The 20,319-nt window shown below is 41.4% G+C and overlaps 1 protein-coding gene across 1 annotated transcript in view; it reads left to right on the forward strand.

The window, feature by feature from the left end:
* The window catches only part of LOC126299397 (uncharacterized), a 54,802-nt gene extending 35,996 nt beyond the window's left edge, over positions 1–18,806 (forward strand). The window contains exons 2-3 of the mRNA XM_049991270.1: positions 3,216–3,370; positions 18,496–18,806. Coding sequence (XP_049847227.1) covers positions 3,216–3,370; positions 18,496–18,621 — 281 coding nt within the window. The 3' untranslated portion in view covers positions 18,622–18,806. The remainder of the gene's footprint in view (positions 1–3,215; positions 3,371–18,495) is intronic.
* Positions 18,807–20,319: the final 1,513 nt, after the last annotated feature.

Consider the following 20,319-nt stretch of genomic DNA (forward strand, 5'->3'; position numbering starts at 1 on the left):
ACTTGTAAGAGCAGTTGAACGGAATGGACAGTGTCTTGAAAGACGGATATAACATGAACATCAACAAAAGCAAAACGAGGATAATGGAATGTAGTCTAATTAAAACAGGTGATGCTAAGGGAATTAGATCAGGAAGTGAGACACTTAAAGTATTAGATGAGGTTTGCTATTTGGGTAGCAAAATAACTGATTTTTGTCGAAGTAGAGTGGATATAAAATGTAGACTAGCAATGGCAAAAAAAGCGTTTCTGAAGAAGAGAAATTTGTTAACGTATAGATTTAAGTGTCAGGAAGTCTTTTCTGAAAGTATTTGTATTGAGTGTAGCCATGTATGGAAGTGAAACATGGACAATAAATAGTTTAGACAAAAAGAGAATAGAAGCTTTCGAAATGTGTTGCTACAGAAGAATGCTGAAGAATGGATGGGTAGATCACGTAACTAATGAGAAGGTACTTAATAGAATCGGGGAGAAGAGGAGTTTGTGGCACAATTTGACTAGAAGAAGGGATCAGTTAGTAGGACACGTTCTGAGGCATCAAGTGATGGAAGGAAGCGTGGAGCGTAGAAATCGTAGAGGGAGAACAAGAGATGAATACACTAAGTAGATTCAGAAGGATGTAGGTTGCAGTATTTACTCGGAGATGAAGAACCTAGCACAGGATAGAGTAGCACGGAGACCTGCATCAAACCATTCTCTAGACTGAAGACCACAACAACAACAACCATTTTCAATAAGTGCAACATGATAATGGAAATTTCTATACAGACTTTCTCATACAAAGTAAGCTGTGTTAAACACAACTACGCCCAAAATGCTGAAGCCAATAGAGAAGTTCTACTCGTATCTTGTGAGTGTTATAAGTGAGCTACATTTCTTGTGACTTCTATTAGGACATTGGTTATAATTTTTATAAACGTAATATGCCGAAAACAAATTCGTGACCAAATGGGTATAATTTTGCAGAACATTAGGAAGTGTTTACTATTTTATTACCAACTCCTTTGCTGCCACTGTTACAGATAATTTCTGAGAAATTAATGTACAAAAATCTAGTTGCACATCTCAATACACCTAACTTCTTGTAAAACACACAGTTTGCCTTCCGAAAATAAATGTACACAGAAAATGCAATTTATTCTTTCTTGTGTAAGGCACTAAAAGGGCTAAACGAGAGCATGAGGACATTAGGTCTTATATTCAGGTGAAAAATTACCTATTTTGGTTACGCATTACTTTTGCACAAGATTGAAAATTATGATACTAGGGAAAACACATAATAATGGTTAACTTCGTATGTGGAAACCAGGAAGCAAGTCGTTGTCTCTGGCGTCAACAGGCAGGGATGAGATCAGAATACGACTTGGGTCATGTGAAGTGGACCCCGCTTGTGGTCCGTTGCTTTCCTAAATCGTCGTCATGGGCTGATACTTCTCAGTATTGCATCGCAATTCAGGTGTGGCGATGCATTTCATGGCTAAGCAAACCAATCCTGCCATGGAAAATGTGGCCACATACATTACACGTAATAGAGGGTGTAGGGTGCCTGGCGAAGTATGCACCTGTACCGTTTTCTTTCTATTTTTTTTTATTTTCATGTCTGCGACGTTGCTACTCAAAGTGAAGACAGCAGCTAAAGTGGTTGTGCGCCAGCGATTACATTATTCTGCTGCGGTGCACCAGTTACTCAGGTCATTGATTACACTCTTTTCATTCTTCTTGAATTGGTCCTTATAGTTTTCCTAGATACAGTGATAAGGCAAAAGATTATGACCACTGCCTGCCGCGACGTTGCCTGCCTCCTGGTAGCGTTGCGGGCACATGAAGCAACGCCAAATGTATGTAAGCGGATCAGACACGGACGGGGATCAACCTATCGAAGATATGGGCTGCAAATGAGAAAATCCGTTGAGATAAGCGACTTTGACAAAGGACAGGTTATTATTACACAGAGCCTGTGAACAAGTATCACGAAAATGGAGAAGCTGGTCGAATTTCATGTCGTGAAAATCTACAGAAAGAGGCAGGACAGTGAAACTACCGCTAGGCGCTAAATGGATGGACGTCCAGGACTCTTCACAGAATGTGGAGTTCGAAGGCTTGTCTGTTCTGTAAAGTAGCATATATGGTGATCTGTGGCAGCTCTCCTGAAAGAGCTCGATGTTGCTGTTTCGGAGCACACCGTTCATCGTATGTTGCTAAACATGGAGCTCCGCGGCAGATCACCCCTACGTGTTGACATACAGACCCAACGACATCGTCAATTACACTGACAATTGCTGTGGGCATTATGATTAGACTGTCGTTCAGAGGGAACGTTTCGGCTCTTCGTGTGAATCACAGTTTTGCTGCACTAGGTCGATGGTCGTCTCCGCAAACGCCGACATCGAGATGATCGGCGGCTCGAAACGTGCAGCGCTCCACGAACGCAGGTTGATGGGAGCAGTATTATGTTATAGGAGATACTCCCCTACGCTTGCATGGGACCTGTGGTAGTAATAGCACACACGCTGACAGCTACGAACCACCGGCATCCCTTCATGCTTGATGTCTTCCCCGACGGCGATGTCACCTTTGAGCAGTGTAATTGTTCGTGTCTCGGAGCCAGATCCACGCAACAGCGGTTTGAGAAGCATTATAGTGCACTCACGTTGATGTCTCGGAGACCAAATTCGCCTGATGTAAAACCTATCGGGTGCCATCAGCGAGTACGCAAATCAGCGGCCCGTTACTTACCAGAATTACATGACCTGTGCGTAGACATCCAATGTCGCGTACCTCCACAAACCTACCAACAAACTGTCGGCCCACTGATATGCAGAATCAGTGATGTATTTTGTTCCAAAAACAGACAAACAAGCTATTAATCAGATTGTCATAATGTTCTATTTCATCAGTGTATATATCAACGGACTTTACTAAAAATTATAGATGATTTGGAGATTTTCTCAGTGCAGAAAGACGTGGAATGTAATGTATGGTGTATCATTTTCTGCATTTTGTGTTTAATTTTGGACGGTTTTTCTTACTTTGTTACTAGAAAAACATATTTAATGTATTGCAGTATAAACTAATAAACTCTAAGTGATTACATTTGCCTTTGTCCAGTTTCCTTGATTGTTACATGAGATGGAAATAATATTACATAAAAATGCATTCTTATATGAAGAGACGCAGAGAAAAGCAGTGCAGAGTGGGTGTTTGGTGTTTGTGCAGATGAGCAACCTGGGCCGTCACAGCTGCCGCTGGTGACTCTGGACGTCCTGAAGCACCTTGAACAACTGCCTCCTTCTCAACGCATCGCGAAGCTCGAAAACCTGCAAAACGAACTGCACTTTGTTCCTCAGGCTGAGCCCGAGCACAGACCTCAGGTACATCTCAGCCAGATATCACTTCTCAGCTTACACAGATAACAATGGCGCATACTGCGAGTGAAATTAAGGTCATTCATTTTTACTGAATGGAGAGATTTCTGCTGTTCACACGGCTTAACAGAAAAGGCTATATTGGCAAGCTTAAATATTTTCCACGTCTCCTTCATCAAGCGTTAACGCCGTTTCTTTAGTTCAGCTATTCTCTCTCATTTGTTTTCATTTTCTATTTCTTCCCTGTTTTCACGTTCTGCTACTACTAGTTCCTTTCCATTAGTATTATCTAATTCTCTTTCGAAGATTAGACGGGTGGTCGTTAAATAGGTTAAATAAATATTAGTTACATTATATTATATAGTGTTCGTACCAAGAAACAAGAGCAGCAGACTACCGAAACTGTAGTCCGCAACCTTAGTAGCTTTCAATACATAAAAATATAAATGTATATGAATTCAGCACAATTTTGTATCATAAATTTTATGTCAAATAAGAGGGTCCATGTTATCAACTTTGACTTTTTAAAAGGATAAAATCTGAATGAAAAATGAGTGCATATAGATGCTGTAATTGTGTTTCCTTGTAGATGAAAGTAAAAGAAGCGATGCGGCGACAACCAGTGCTAGGATATATCTTGCTCCTGTTAAAAGATGTAGCATGAAATGCAGTAAATACTCAGTGTGCGCTGTTCAAAGAAAATTAGGCGACAGTTATCGACAGCAAAACATTGAATAGGCTTTTCGTTGAAAGAAATCATAACGAGTAAATACTTTCAATACAGACGGTAATGATTCCTATGTTCCTAGCATACAGTACGCTATCGCTTCCCATGGGTCATGTAAAGAAAGAGGGCGAACCAAGGAATTCAGTGTCTATGTTAGGCACTGGTGTGGTGAAACAGAGATACTAGATTTCCATATGCTTAGACAGATGAGTGCCACCAGTCCTCTGTTTAAATTACATTATATTAGATGAGACTTCATTTGTTGAATACATGCATAGTGACGAGATCCTCGAGGATACAGAACATGTCACAAAATCAGTATACGTAATATACACTTTTTTTTTTTTAAAAAAAAAGAGAGATATTAATTTCATTTTCACAGACCCTAAGTGAAATGATCGTCATGGTTGTGGAATAAGTCAAATAATTTAAAAATAATATCATTTAGGAGAAATAGCAAACTTGTCAAAAACATGTAAATTTACAATACAATGAACTAGATATGTTAATCAGTAGCTTAATGTAGCACGCATCGTCAAAGAGAAAATCAGTTCATAGCTCATATAACTGTACCAAAGGTGAACAGAAGACAAATTTTACGAACACTCATATTATTTTATGTTATTAACAATATATACATATCACTCGGTTGTAGTAAGAGATTGCTCAGTAGAGTAGAAGGAGTTGGCCTCCAATGAAGTCTCCTGTAGACTGAAGTTTATATCTGGTTAAATCTTTCATGACTGCTGACAGTTCCACAGGAAGGCACCCATTTATTTAAAAAAGTAAATGACTTTAAATATTTGTGAATATTATTATTACTTTCAGTATCGATACTAAGAACTGGACAGTATGTTCGGAAAAGATACGTGTTATTTATGGGGGATTTTGTTAAGAAATGAATATATTACAAATGTTTTGACTGGCTCTGAGCACTATGGGACTTAACTTCTGAGGTCACCAGTCCCCTAGAACTTAGAACTACTTAAACCTAACTAACCTAAGGTCATTACACACACCCATGCCCGAGGCAGGATTCGAACCTGCGTCCATAGCGGTCCCGCGGTTCCAGACTGTAGCGCCTATAAACGCTCGGCCACCTCGGCCGGCAATTTTTTTACTCGGAAAACTTTAGTTTCACTTGATAAGTTAGTAAAAAAAATAACGTATTAGAAGACTGGAATGAAAGTAAATGAATTATGCTGACATTTTTACTTTGGTATGACCTTTATATGGCAACATCAACACTGCAAATAAAGATATGTTTGGGCGTTTCGGCAGTTCTGTGGTATTTCTCCCAGCTGAATTTACTATCAAGCTCTTCTCTCTCGCTGTTCTCATATTTTTCAATATGTACTGGAGAAACTCTTACAGGTTGTGAACTGCATATGGTGTGTCTTTTCAAAGGTTGGCGACAAAAAAATTATTTTCTAGGAACCATTGATTAATATGTATGAAAATTTTGTAAATCGGTATTTCTAAATGTTTCATTGTACTACATGGCGATATTTCAGTGATGAACTTTAGCAAGGGCTTTGTAAGGTTTAATGACAAAGGAAACCGGTATCTTTGCTTAATTATCCAGATCACGGAGATAGGATCAAGATGTGCAAAATAAATTCTGCGACACTGTAAGCTTTGAAGCGTTCAGACGTTTGGTCTTTATGGTAAATCAACTTTAACAAGCAACATCAGAGGAACCTCGCAGAACTGATATTGTCCAGATAACGCTGAGCTCCATGTGGATACACATTTATTACCGTAACTACTCCTGGGAGGAAATTATTCGTTAAAAGCATTCTCAAGAGGACTCCCGTGCCATTTCGTAGTAACAAATCCCAGTTAACAAAAAGGACACCAGAAAGCTAGCGAGTGACGAATGCATTGCAACATAGAGGTTAATGCTTCAGATAATGTGTTTTATGGTGTACAAAAGGGAAGATGGCTATTTTGTAAAAGAATCCCCTATTTGTATACAAAAAAGGTTGGAGTACATGTCAGGGAATCTTAGGCCAGTAAAATGACTTAGAAATTCGGAAATGCTAGCAAAGATATCGACATCTCAGCAAGGCACACAACTAAAACTCACCAAATAATCTGGAGGAGATCCAGCTGCTAACGAACTTGATAACACTGTCAACTGCGGCGAGACAGTTGTCTGGCCTGGTGGTCTAATACCCAAGGTAGACTTAATATTCAGCTGGTGAGTTCGTGCAATGCGGTGATCTGTGATGTACTTGACTAGTTTCGTCAACAAGTGTTACTGTAACTTGAAAGTAGTTAAACCTTCTTGTTCATCTTCTTTTGTGTATCGTCCGTGAAGCAGAGGTTCCTCGTCGTACCCGTTAATCGTATCCATGGATTCGATCAGGAAAAATACTTTGACGTTCGACTGTGACAAGGATACAAGACATGCACAACCTACAGAGTTGGAAATTCGTGACTGCCAGCAAGGAGATTCCTGTATTTATGATGATAATGCTGGGTTTATTGAAATGGATAATGAAAAATACTGTGTGTTTCCTAAATTGTATAGACCTGTTATGTCAGAGAGATTATTACAGAAAACCTATGGTGAATTTAAATTCCTTTACTGTCATGACTCTGTCAGTACCGCTGACATAAGTAACACTTACAGCGAACTTAAAATAGTCACGCTGTAAAGCTTCCCCCAGCTCTAGACAACAAGATGTGATAAACGTACTTTCAGGATATGGACATGTAAAAATCATTGATTATAAAAGTGGTGTAATAGGCACAATATTCAACGATTCAACGAAATTAGATTGTACGAATGTTTGTTAGTCCGATGTCCCGTCCACATTCTTATAGACGGTTGAAGACATACGTAACGTGTGTCGGGCCAACTCCCATATGTCACTTTTGGAATGAGCGTGAACATTGACAAAACGGTCGCCGGGGGGTGTTGATTCTAAGAGACTGCCTGCAACAGCGGGACAGATTAGAGGCACAAAATCTGGTCACCTCAAATACTGCTGTGGGAAACATCCTAATTATTTCATGGAATCTACAGAGCAACCTTGTACTTTAGTTGAAGAGAAGAGCCTATTATTGAATGAGATACCAGCAAAAAATGTATTCCATGAGAAATCAGACAACGCTGAAAAGGACGAAATCGATAAAGACCAGTATGCAACTACTTTCCAGGAGAAAAGCTACAGAGTCCACTAAATCTTGGCTCAACAGCAAGATAACAAATTGGCATGAAAAATGCAAGTCCTTCCAGTTAGAAGAAGACACAAAAGAAAAATCGGCACAGACACCGAGGAAATAGAAGTCCGAAAGCGTTTAAGCATTACAGGGTGCGTCCTAGCTGGCAACAGGAACTCAAGCGGAGCGAAATGTTTTCCCGTCAGCCCGACGTTGCGAGCCTCTTCTGCCATCCACAACGGGAAAGAAAACACTAACCGACGCAGGAAGCAATACGCCAGGCAACAACATTGTGGCTTACACAACACCTGTTACTGGAACTTGTAAACAGGGAAATAAAGTGAAAGGTTGTGTAACAACAACTTTCGCCATCACCACAGAGTCAGCGAAGCCGTGTGGGCAGGCGAGGATATCAGTAGCAACCGAAGGACTACAAAAACTCATAGTGTTGCTAAGGCACCAAGAGACAAACTCAATTCCAAACGAAATGCGGCGCGTCAAAGAAAACAAAAACAGAAAGAAAGAAAGAGGCGGAGAGGGAATACAAAGAATAAAGGAAGGAGGAAGCAGAAAGTGAACGTATTGGGAACGACTTCGGTCAAGAAAATTAGATTGGGATATAAAACTGAAAAACAGCTGGCAATGGACATCATGACAGTCCGTCGCAATGGATGTAGATGAATGACAATGACAACCGATGGCTACCAATCAATCGTAAAACGTAGAAAGCCACTTCGTCTGAATAATGGACGTGAGCGTGCATTCGTATAAAATAGCGACTGTTGACATCCACAAAATTCGGATGTAAAATAAAATGCTTAACCGACTATTTATATTCCGCTTATGTAGACGTAGCTCTTATCCAGGTACTGACAATACCGAAGATTTAAGATATATTTCGATGCGATAAGATACTTAACACTAGTGAAGAATCTGGATTGCAGCTATGCACAGGAAGAGATACAGTATGAAGTTCAATCGTGTTTTGAGCTAGGCAGAAACATTGCTGTCCTGGTTCAGGATGTAGTGCTCCTTAACACGTACGCCCTATCGGGTAAAAATGGTAGAACAACGAGAAATGAATTATATCGAGACGGAATGGCAGTTCTTCTTACTAACAAACGTCGAAATTTAATACTGGAGGAGACTTCAATTGTGTGTTAAAAAAAAGTAGATCAGCTCGTGAACCATAACTTTTGACCACAGTTAAAACCTTCAACAAATCGCTTGGACCTAGAGGACGCCTGAATTCACTTCCATCCTAATCTAACACACTGTTCGCCAGAAGATTACATTTAATCTACATCTCCAATGACATGTTAAAAACCCCATAAAATTATGGAATATGCCGCTGAACTACACTGATCATTGCGCTTGCCATATAACCATTAGCTACACCAGATAGAAAATTTCTCTTGGATGTGGCGTGTGGCAGTTGAAAGTGTCGCTATTAGACAGTAATATGTTAAGGCAGGAAATTAAAGAGGTTTGGAGGAAATATTTAAATAGATGGGACAGGTATCGAGAACGACTGCTGATAAGGACGGACTGGGCAAAGCCGCAAACAATAGTTTACAATTTTACGGGAATTCTGCTATTAACGAACACCTCTAACGCAAAACTTAGTTAAAATTAAAAGAATTAAACCACATCTGCACGAGTTCGCTAAAAATTACCTGATACTGAAGTACAGGCTGGAGATACCACTGACGTCAGCGACGAAAGTGCATCCACCTCCCTTCTAATAAGTGAAACAAAAAGTGGCAAACAAAAAATGGTTTCTTAGCTTATCGGTGATGGTGGAAATGAATACCCTCAACGATGAACTATCAAATAACACACTGTAAGGTATTATAAAGACATTTGCTCAACATTGAATGTAGAAGAAATATCGGTCAGATTACGAAGAACTAATCGCTTGGGTAACAAACGAGGATGTCAGACGTATCATCATCGACTCAACGAAAAGGAAAACTGCTGGATTTGATGTATTACCCATAGAATTTTACGAACAGTTTGGGACTTTCATAGGAGAGGAACTCACCAAAATTAACTTTTGGGACACAACGTTTTCTCCTCATAATTTAAGGAGGGAATGATATCTCTGATAGCAAAGACTGCCCAGAGTGATAAGCTAGAAAATGTCCGCCCTCTTACGTTGTTCAACACCGACTTCAGAATTCAAATGCGCGTTATGAACAATAGAACAAATCAAATACTCCGTGAACAAACTGGACTCCACCATGTCAGTGCCTCTACAGGGCGACCAATAATAGATGTTTTAGCAGAGTACAGTCACGTTGTACATGTAACATAGATATGCAAGATGAGATTAATCAATAGTTTTTCTAAGTTTTAATACAGTCTTCTACAGTGTTAATCACCAGTTTTTATTTAAACTGTGGGAAACGTGTTTTGTGAGCCAATCAAGAATCAGATAAAGAAATGGGTAACTAATGAAGGGTCGAGGTTGAAGATTTATGGGCAACTGACAACTCTGTTGTCTATTAAACAAATGGCCGACCCTTCTCGATATCGCTGATCGCCACTGCAATAGAAGCGTTATATAACAAACCTTACAGTTCCTACAAATCCTTCAGACACACATTATGCCAAGCTTTAGCAGATGACTTGAACGCCATCTTCATTTAAGGAGAAATGACAATACAGTTGGACGATTAATAACGAAACTCAGATATAACCGGAGCAAAACTCAGGTCCAATAAATGTACAATCCTGGAAATGGAAAAAAGAACACATTGAAACCGGTGTGTCAGACCCACCATACTTGCTCCGGACACTGCGAGAGGGCTGTACAAGCAATGATCACACGCACGGCACAGCGGACACACCAGGAACCGCGGTGTTGGCCGTCGAAAGGCGCTAGCTGCGCAGCATTTGTGCACCGCCGCCGTCAGTGTCAGCCAGTTTGCCGTGGCATACGGAGCTCCATCGCAGTCTTTAACACTGGTAGCATGCCGCGACAGCGTGGACGTGAACCGCATGTGCAGTTGACGGACTTTGAGCGAGGGCGTATAGTGGGCACGCGGGAGGCCGGGTGGACGTACCGCCGAATTGCTCAACACGTGGGGCGTGAGGTCTCCACAGTACATCGATGTTGTCGCCAGTGGTCGGCGGAAGGTGCACGTGCCCGTCGACCTGGGACCGGACCGCAGCGACGCACGGATGCACGCCAAAACCGTAGGATCCTACGCAGTGCCGTAGGGGACCGCACCGCCACTTCCCAGCAAATTAGGGACACTGTTGCTCCTGGGGTATCGGCGAGGACCATTCGCAACCGTCTCCATGAAGCTGGGCTACGGTCCCGCACACCGTTAGGCCGTCTTCCGCTCACGCCCCAACATCGTGCAGCCCGCCTCCAGTGGTGTCGCGACAGGCGTGAATGGAGGGACGAATGGAGATGTGTCGTCTTCAGCGATGAGAGTCGCTTCTGCCTTGGTGCCAATGATGGTCGCATGCGTGTTTGGCGCCGTGCAGGTGAGCGCCACAATCAGGACTGCATACGACCGAGGCACACAGGGCCAACACCCGGCATCATGGTGTGGGGAGCGATCTCCTACACTGTCCGTACACCTTTGGTGATCGTCGAGGGGACACTGAATAGTGCACGGTACATCCAAACCGTCATCGAACCCATCGTTCTACCATTCCTAGACCGGCAAGGGAACTTGCTGTTCCAACAGGACAATGCACGTCCGCATGTATCCCGTGACACCCAACGTGCTCTAGAAGGTGTAAGTCAACTACCCTGGCCAGCAAGATCACCGGATCTGTCCCCCATTGAGCATGTTTGGGACTGGATGAAGCGTCGTCTCACGCGGTCTGCACGTCCAGCACGAACGGTGGTCCAACTGAGGGGCCAGGTGGAAATGGCATGGCAAGCCGTTCCACAGGACTACATCCAGCATCTCTACGATCGTCTCCATGGGAGAATAGCAGCCTGCATTGCTGCGAAAGGTGGATATGCACTGTACTAGTGCCGACATTGTGCATGCTCTGTTGCCTGTGTCTATGTGCCTGTGGTTTTGTCAGTGTGATCATGTGAGGTATCTGACCCCAGGAATGTGTCAATAAAGTTTCCCCTTCCTGGGACAATGAATTCACGGTGCTCCTATTTCAATTTCCAGGAGTGTAGCTTCTCAAACCAAATACGTAGATCAAACGTGGATACAGAATACTACAGAGATTAAACGTCTGTGAATCACATTGTCCCAGCGACTAAAAGATATGATTAAACTGAAATGGGAAATGAATCTTACCGCTCTGTGGCATACGGTTAAGGAGCACACTGAGGAATTTTAAGCGAATACAGAAGCTCATCTTTCTCATAAGAACATATCTAGCTGAATATACGTCATGGCTGCAATATTTCCCATTGCAAAGAATACAGAAAATAAAATATTAGGCCTCGCTTATTGGTATGCGTGGAAAGCGAATATCTGTAAAGTCAGCTACAAGACCACAACGGCAGTCAGTTTGTTACATGTTTCATAGATCACTTGAGCGATTCTTTTATCAAAATGATGGGGATCGAGTCAGTTTATAGGATATATTTAAATGATTAGTGTTGGCATTAGTGAGCACACTATTTATTAGTCCTACTGAACACACTGTAATTAAAATACAAGTTTTTTCATTATCTTCATTAAGAGTACAGCTAGAATAGTGCAAGACAACTGAAAAAAGATTACAAAACTGTATGCTATTTTAGATCCCAACGACAGGAATCTAGCGACAAACACGTCAACACGGGATTGGAAAACATTCGTCGATATTTCACAGAACTCACTCATAAGCAAAAGAGTCCACAAAAGAATAATAGCATGCAGATTTAGAGTCTTATCACAAATTCGAAGACGGTTAACCACATCGAAGATAAGTACTCTCATTGAACTGGAAATTCATTTGGGACAAAATTAACAATCTCACTTTAACTTCTAGTGTGACTGCACTGTTGTACAACGTAGTAAACGAGGTAGTTCGCACAGGTGAAAAACTAACTTGAGCCTCAAGCCGAAATATTACTGCGAAAAGCGTCACCTCGTCGTTATGTTATCGAACACCTGGATTATTAATCGGACATCGGCGACATAAGTAATGGTCGAATAAATAAATATAAAATCAGACTATAATTTATACATCACTAGAAAAAATAAATTATGTGATGACAAAAGTGGCGCCACAATTAGTAACGAATCTGTCAGCAACCGCAGTGCTTATATTTGGCGACTAGTTTCATACCTTACTAGTTCATTTTCAAGCCTGGTATTCTGAGTGTGCTCTGGAAATGCATGATACTAAATATTGAAGCTCAACTCGTCTTTTACGAAAAGGATGAATATCATAATCCACACGTACCTCTTAGCAAGTCAAATTCAAGTTTGATTCTGACTTGTTGGAGACATGTGTGGATTGTGACATTTGTTCTGCAAACATCTTATAAAGGATGTGTTGCCATCCTGATATTGACTGTTAAGATCAGGTATTTTCAGAGCAGCCTCAGTAGACCATACATGTACAATGAACCTGTAAGATTTTAAACTAGTCGCCAAATAAATGTACTACAACTGTTGACAGATTCGACAATAAACGCTTTATGAAATTTAATGAAGTTGCTAGTACCTTGTCGACAAAATGTTGAAACTGAAAAAAAATATAGCTTACATTTTGAACAGTGGCCACCGTATTGCCCAACATTCCAAATACCACGAAAGATATCTAGTTGTGGTGTTATCACAAGAAAGAGAATTGATCGTAGTGTACCTAGCTGAAGATGACTGGGTGCATTCCCTTCTGTGTGAACTGAGTGACCGACTGTACAGAATCGCAAATATTGTTTCTATATTAGTTTCTAGCTTGTTTCTTCATTAAAACGGCAAGAAGTGGAATTTATATTATCTGTGCCTAATTACGTCAAGTCTCAAATATTTTTTTCTAAGAAATTGATGACAGGGGGATCGTCATTATTTAATTTATTATCCATTTACCATCAAAGAAGACTTTAAATTCGTAAATAAATGTGGTAAAGGGCATGCTAAGAAACTCAGTGATCAAGGGATCGTATCCCGGTAGGACCACAGAAATTTTTAGTCTGCCTTCAATCTATACTTAATTTTTCAACGACGTGAGAAGTTGTCAGGAACGATACGTGGTTTACTTTCCGATTAAGCTGTAGATACCCTTTCGACAGTGGTCTAACTGGAGTAGATTAGGGCAGCATTGGTGTCCAGTCGAAAGACTTTCATTCGGCCACTGAGGCACATGAAATTATTATTATTCTTATTATTGATAAGTTAGTTGTGTGGTGCATCGATTTAATTACTTATTGGAGCTTTAAAAATAATCTGAAGTAGGAGAAATCAACGATGCGCACAATATTACTAAGAGAGTGTATGGAAAACTAGAAAGAACTTAAGTTGAGCTCTCCACTCCTGGTACATGAAGAACCAAAGAAATTGGTACGACTGCCTAATATCGTGTGGTGTCCCCGCGGTTACACAGAAGTGCCGCAGCACGACGTAGCATTTACTCGACTAATGTCTGAAATGGTGCCGGAGGGAACTGACACCATGAATCTTGCAGAGCTGTCCATTAATGTGTAAGAGTACGAGAGGGTGGACATTTCTTGTGAGCAGCACGTTGCAAGAAAACCCAGATATGCTCGATAATGTTCATGTCTCGGGAGTTTGGTGGCAAGAGGAAGTGTTGAAACTCAGAAGGGTGCTCCTGGAGCCACTCTGCAGCGATTCTGGGCGTGTGGGGTGTCGCATTGGCCTTCCAGAATTGCCCAAGTCCGTCGGAATGCACAATGGACACGAATCGATGCAGGTAATCAGACAGGTCGCTTGCGTAAGTGTCACCTATCAGAGTAATATCTAAACGTATCAGGAGTCCCGTATCACTCCAGCTGCACACGCCCCACACTACTGCAGAGCCTAAACCAGCTTAAAAAGTCCCCTGCTGATATGCAGGATCCATGAACTCATGATGTTGTTTCCATACCCGTATACGTCGATCCGCTCTACAAAATTTTAAACGAGACTTGTCCGACCAGGCACCATGTTTCCAGTCATCAACAGTCCAGTGACGGTGCTGACGGGCCCAGGCAAGGCATAAACCTTTGTGCCGCCCAGTCATTAAGGGTACACGAGTGGGTCTTCGGCTCCGAAAGCCCATATCGATGATGTTTCGTTGAATGGTTAGCACACTGGCTCTTGTTAATGGCCCAGCATTGAAATCTGAAAAATTTGCTAAATGGTTACACTTCTGTCACGTTGAAATATTCTCTTCAGTTGTTGTTGGTACCGTTCTTGCAGGATCTTTTTGCGAGTCCCAGCGACGTCGGAGATCTGATGTTTATCGGACTCCTGATATTCACGGCACATTCGTGAAATGGTCGTACGGGAAAATTCGCACTTAATCGCTACCTGTGAGATGGTAGGTCCCATCGCTCGTGCGCCGGCTATAACACCATGTTCAAACTCACTTAAATCTTGATAACCTGCCATTGTAGCAGCAGTAACCGATGTAACAACTGCGCCAGATACTTTTTGACTTATATAGGCGTTACCAATCACAGCGCAGTATTCTGCCTGTTTAAATTCTCTGTATTTCAATGTCCATGTCTATATCAATTTCTTTGGCGCTTCAGTGTATATTACGTAACAGCGTGATTCCCCCTTCGTAAAGTTAGCCCTTTTTTCTATTATCATTAATGTGTCAGTGTATCAGCATTAACTTCACATAACCACGTCAATGAATACAGATCTTGTGTTAGATGTGGCGAAGCTGCAAATGAAACAGGAACGCTTAATGATAGCAACCGATATGATTAAGCTATCGTCAAGAACATTCCCAGGAGAATTGTTGGTCAAAACTATCAAAAGATCAAAAGACGACCGTAAGTACTTATTGATTAGGTATGGGCCATTATGCTCTATGGTAGCGATCAGTCAGTTGACACTGCAGGAGGAGCTCAGTGTCGTTATCACTCATTCTGAAACATCCTTTAGGCATCCTTCTCAGTCTGGAACCGCGCGACCGCTACTGTCGCAGGTTCCAATCCTGCCTCGGGCATGGTAGTTCTAAGTTCTAGGGGACTGATGACCTCAGAAGTTAAGTCCCATAGTGCTCAGAGCCATTTGAACCATCCTGCTCAGGGAATCACTAGCCCTTGTGAACGCACGTAAATGACATTGGGTTTGCTCACATAAATAAAATTCACGCTTCTATAAAGTGCGCACAATATCGTGGGCGTGGAATGTATCAACACCTTCAAATAATTTCAGAGCCAGAAGACTTAGGGATTGAAGTCAAACACACAGCGAGGTCACGCCATTGAGCTTCCTGGACCAACCCATTAGTCATTAAATGTGTGATTTGCGTACTGTCGTACGAGACATAGAAAATGGGTTGTTTACCAATCGTGAGTAAAAAACGTCACTTATGAAAATCCCTGGCAGATTAAAACTGTGTGCCGGACCGAGACTCGAGCTAGGGACCTTTGCCAATTGGAGGTCTTCTGTGAAGTTTGTAAGGTAGGAGACGAGGTACAGGCGGAATTGAAGCTGTGAGGAAAGGTCGTGAGTCGTGTTTGGATACCTGAGATGGTAGAGCACTTGCCTGCGAAAGACAAAGGTTCCGATCTCGAGATTCGCTCCGTCACACACTTTTAATTTGCCAGGAACTTTCATATCAGCACACATTGCACTGCAAAGTGAAAAATTCATCCCATATGTTTCTCCACGTGCGACGGTCTCCCGTAGCACGTGTAATTTACCACATAGATGTTGAAATGTGTGTGAAATCTTATGGGACTTAACTGCTAAGGCAATCAGTCCCTAAACCTACACACTATTTAACCTAAATTATCCTAAGGACAAAAACACACATTCATGCCCGAACCTCCGCCGGGATCAGCCGCACAGTCGATGACTGCAGCCCCACTGACCGCTCGGCTAATCCCGCGCGGCGTACCACTCAGAAATCAGTGCCAAGCGTCATATGTTAACCTGTGATGTAAATTATATGACCCCGGAAAATGAAACGTTCGGCTCTCATATTTATGCCATAAAAACTGATACCACGCTTCTACAGGATGACAGCTATTAAACTATACCAAAAAACGTAAATTGTTTATGAACTACGGCGTGGACACACTTTATTCAGTATGTAACAGTCACTAAAGATATTCGGATTTAGGTTATGACATGTTCGATATGCCTACCATCATTGGCGATTATGTGGTGCAGACGAGTAGCGAAATTATGCATGCCCCTCTGAAGTGTCGGAACATCGATGCTGTCGATGACTTCCTGAATGGCTGTTTTCAGCTCAGCAATTAATGTACACCTTGTCTTTAATATACCCCACTAAAATGAGTCGCATATGCATGGATGCGGAGAATGTGGCGGTCAATCGAGGCCCACTTCAGTTGCCTCTGGGTACCCCAGAGCCACAATGAGGTCCCCAAAGTGCTCCTCCAGGACATCAAACACTCTGCTGCTTCGATGAGGTCGAGCTCCGTCTTGCATGAACCACATCTCGTCGAAATCAGGGTCACTTTGGTAATGGGGATGTAATCATCTTCCAAAATCTTCAGGTACCGTTCGGTAGTCACCGTGCCATCAAGGAATACCGTAGCGAATATTCCGTGACTGGACGTTGCACACTAAATAGTCAAACGTTGAGGGTGAAGAGACTTTTCAGTCGCGAAATGTGGATTGCCCCCCAAATCCGCAAATTTTGCTTAGTGACGAACAACAAGGCCGTCAACAAGAAGCTGAGTGCGTATGAGAATACTAATTCCCATCATGCTTCGCAGCCAACTGTGCAGTTTGTACGTCCTGACGCAAACCGTTCGGAAGTTATGGGAATTTTATTTCATATAGTGCAGTAGTAGCCATCCTGTATGATCACTCGGGGATTTTAATGTGCCCACTACTGAATATTGTGGCAATATATTATGTATGGTAAGAAAATGCAAGCTGTGCATTGCGGATCTTCATTTCACCAACTGAAAAATTTGAGTACGGATTTGACGAGACGGGAGGCAGCTGTAAGCGGTGTGCATGATAAAAACTCCATAATCAGAGAATGAAGAACTGAGAAATGAGCAATGAACATCTGCAGGACGACAACCTACAACACCAAGTATGTAACGTTCTTGACATGAGTAAAATGGCCCATATCTCGAAAAGTATTCATTTTTGCACATACTCTAACGGAAATCGGACGCAGTTACGAAACTTCGCGCGGAGGTTCGTAATTCAATTGATTAAACTTTACTTCCATTTGAAACTTATGTCCACTATGAAAATCAAGTGATTCGCATGTTACTATCAGTATCACCAAGCGAAATCGGGTAGTTGCCATCATATTGCACTTGTACTTGCGATAAGTGACATTCAAAGTCCCATGTGACAATGTAGATGTGGGTTTCCCATTAATATTCTGAAACGATTAAGTCCTATTTCGGGTTGGTTCCTGAATGCCGCTTTTGTTTTTCAGCATTCTGGTATTTCGAGGTTTGGCTCTGACCTTATTGATCTCGTCGTCTACGAGATTCTAAACCCTCCTTATCCTTCATCCGTTTCTAGCAACACAGATTACACTGGCGTGAAATACCGTCATCGTTCAAGTTCATAGACCGATAACACAGAAATCAAGTTGAACGAACAGGCTCCAGTCTTTGATACTCACATTGCTCATACGGCTGCTCATCATTAGGTTCATCTTATCCAAATACCAGTGACTACTTTAATAAAACAGAGATTAAAAGATTTAGACTGCTCAGGTACTGAGAGAATGAACTAAATTCTTGGGTGAAACAATGTGAGCACAAGCGTCACTGTGCATTTTTCTCTGAATTCATTTTTTATACGAATTTCCATTATTCTTTATTTCTTTAATCAATTTCTTACTGATAAATAAGTTGTGTTGTTACAATACTTATGTACTTATAAACCTGTTGTATCACCACATCTATCCTGCATTCGGAAATAACACTCAGTGAATTCACAGCTCCTAATAATTTGTGAAGAAATCAATGAACTCTTTTGAACATGCATGAGATCTATCAACTTCAGATTTCTGTGCTTTGATTTGATAATTTATTTCCGAAATTATTAATGTATCTGAATATTTTTGTGTCACACCATTTTAAAATAAGTTTGGTTCATCCACGTGGTTATAACAGCGTTTGTGGTTTCAGGAGAAGTGGTGGACCACCAGCTGGACATTCTTTCTGCCACACACTGTTATCAGCTTCACCCAGCTTCTACCTAGTACCTTGGAGCGGCCATTATCAGCAAGAGAATTGTGGAACTATGGGTACTAGTCTTCTAGGAGACTCTGAAAACGATTTTTCAAATACTTGAGACATCTTCCGTGTCTTCTAACAGTTGTCTCTGAAGAGTGTTTTATAACTTTATAATAAAACTATGACGTTTATAATAAATCTGATGTACGGTAGATGCTCTGTAACTAAACACTAAAGATACACATAACTAATTAAACTCCTTCCATACCTTGTTTCCATTACGTTACAAAATTAATATTGTTTATGTAGTTATACAGGGGGTCCCAGGAGAAATGATCAACATACAGGGATATGGGAGGAATGATCGTTTGAAGTACAACACATCATTTGTACATATACACTATTCCGAATGGTTTACGAAATAGAACCCATTTTATGTACATTGCTATTTATTTTCTGTACTATTCAATACGTTTTACACATCTACAACAGTTCGTAAACATTAAAATATGTGTTTTACGAAGTATCAATTGAGAATTTCGTGTTTTTTACACATTCATTTATAAGCGTTGTCGTACGCTTCACATTACTGTAAGTTATACAATAAATATTCGAACATCACACCGTCAGCTTCAATGTGTTTGTCCAATTTTGGAAGAACATGTTATGTTGCCTGTCTGTGTGCCACAGCCCATTGCCTAAAATGAGGGCAGCGCGTCTATGATGCAACCAAGTAGATCATCTTGCGTTATCACCTTTTGTATATACACCTGGGACACCATCCTTTCCCCATAAATAAAAATGTAATAGCTTATGGTTTGGTGATCTTGGTCGCCAATTAATTGCAGGGTAAGTGTGAGTGAGGTGTTTCCTCACACGTCTGCCGGAATGTGGAGGGGCTCAGTCATGCTGTAGGTACATTGCTGTTCGTGTGTACAAAATAACGTCCTCACGGTGTTTAACAAACTAATTTTCCCAAAAATTATGTCCCATCATTCGCTCGTCTAAAATGACTGAACCTATCAACTTGTTACAGATGATTCCACACCAAACACTGATCTCAAAACGAACTTGAAAATTGGTTTCCATTGTAGGGTGCGGATTTTCCTGTGACTGTTGATGGTTATTACGTATGTTACTGATTCCGTTCCATGTAAACGTGGCTCCATAAGTGAATACAACTAATGGAAGCAGATGACTATTGTCATTTAACCATTTGTCAATTGTGTGTCATTGGCACGAATGGGAAAACTTCGGACTACCTTTGTGTGAAATAGATACAAGTTTTTCTCATATAATGTTCCCCACACACGTGTTCGTGGGACACTGATACGTACGTGCTGAAAGTTGCCGTGTGTTGGTGTTACGGCTATGCTGCACCATTTCAACAATGTGTTGCTGTTCCTGAACGGGTTGTTGAACTACACGTTCAGAAGAAATATGGGAACCTGTAAGACTACATGTTCCGCACAATATATTGCATACTCAGGTAAACACTCTGCGAACAGGAATTCGACGTTTAGAAAAGCAACGACAGCAGTATTCGACACCAGCAGGAGCACTACCATCGCAGAAGCCGTAAACATAGACGATATATACATATTATTTTTTAGTGTGAATGTGTGGCATTTAATTTAGCGCGTGTACAAACACAGTTATCCGTTGCTTCTCTCTGATGCACTGTCAGTCCGTCTTCACTCATAACACTCCATGGACAACTGCCCATGGTAAGGGCTAGTTTTTCGTTTTTTTTTATTTTTTTTTTTTTACTGTGCG

The sequence above is a fragment of the Schistocerca gregaria genome, chromosome X (genome assembly GCF_023897955.1).
Source record: "Schistocerca gregaria isolate iqSchGreg1 chromosome X, iqSchGreg1.2, whole genome shotgun sequence".
In the NCBI taxonomy this organism is placed as follows: domain Eukaryota; kingdom Metazoa; phylum Arthropoda; class Insecta; order Orthoptera; family Acrididae; genus Schistocerca; species Schistocerca gregaria.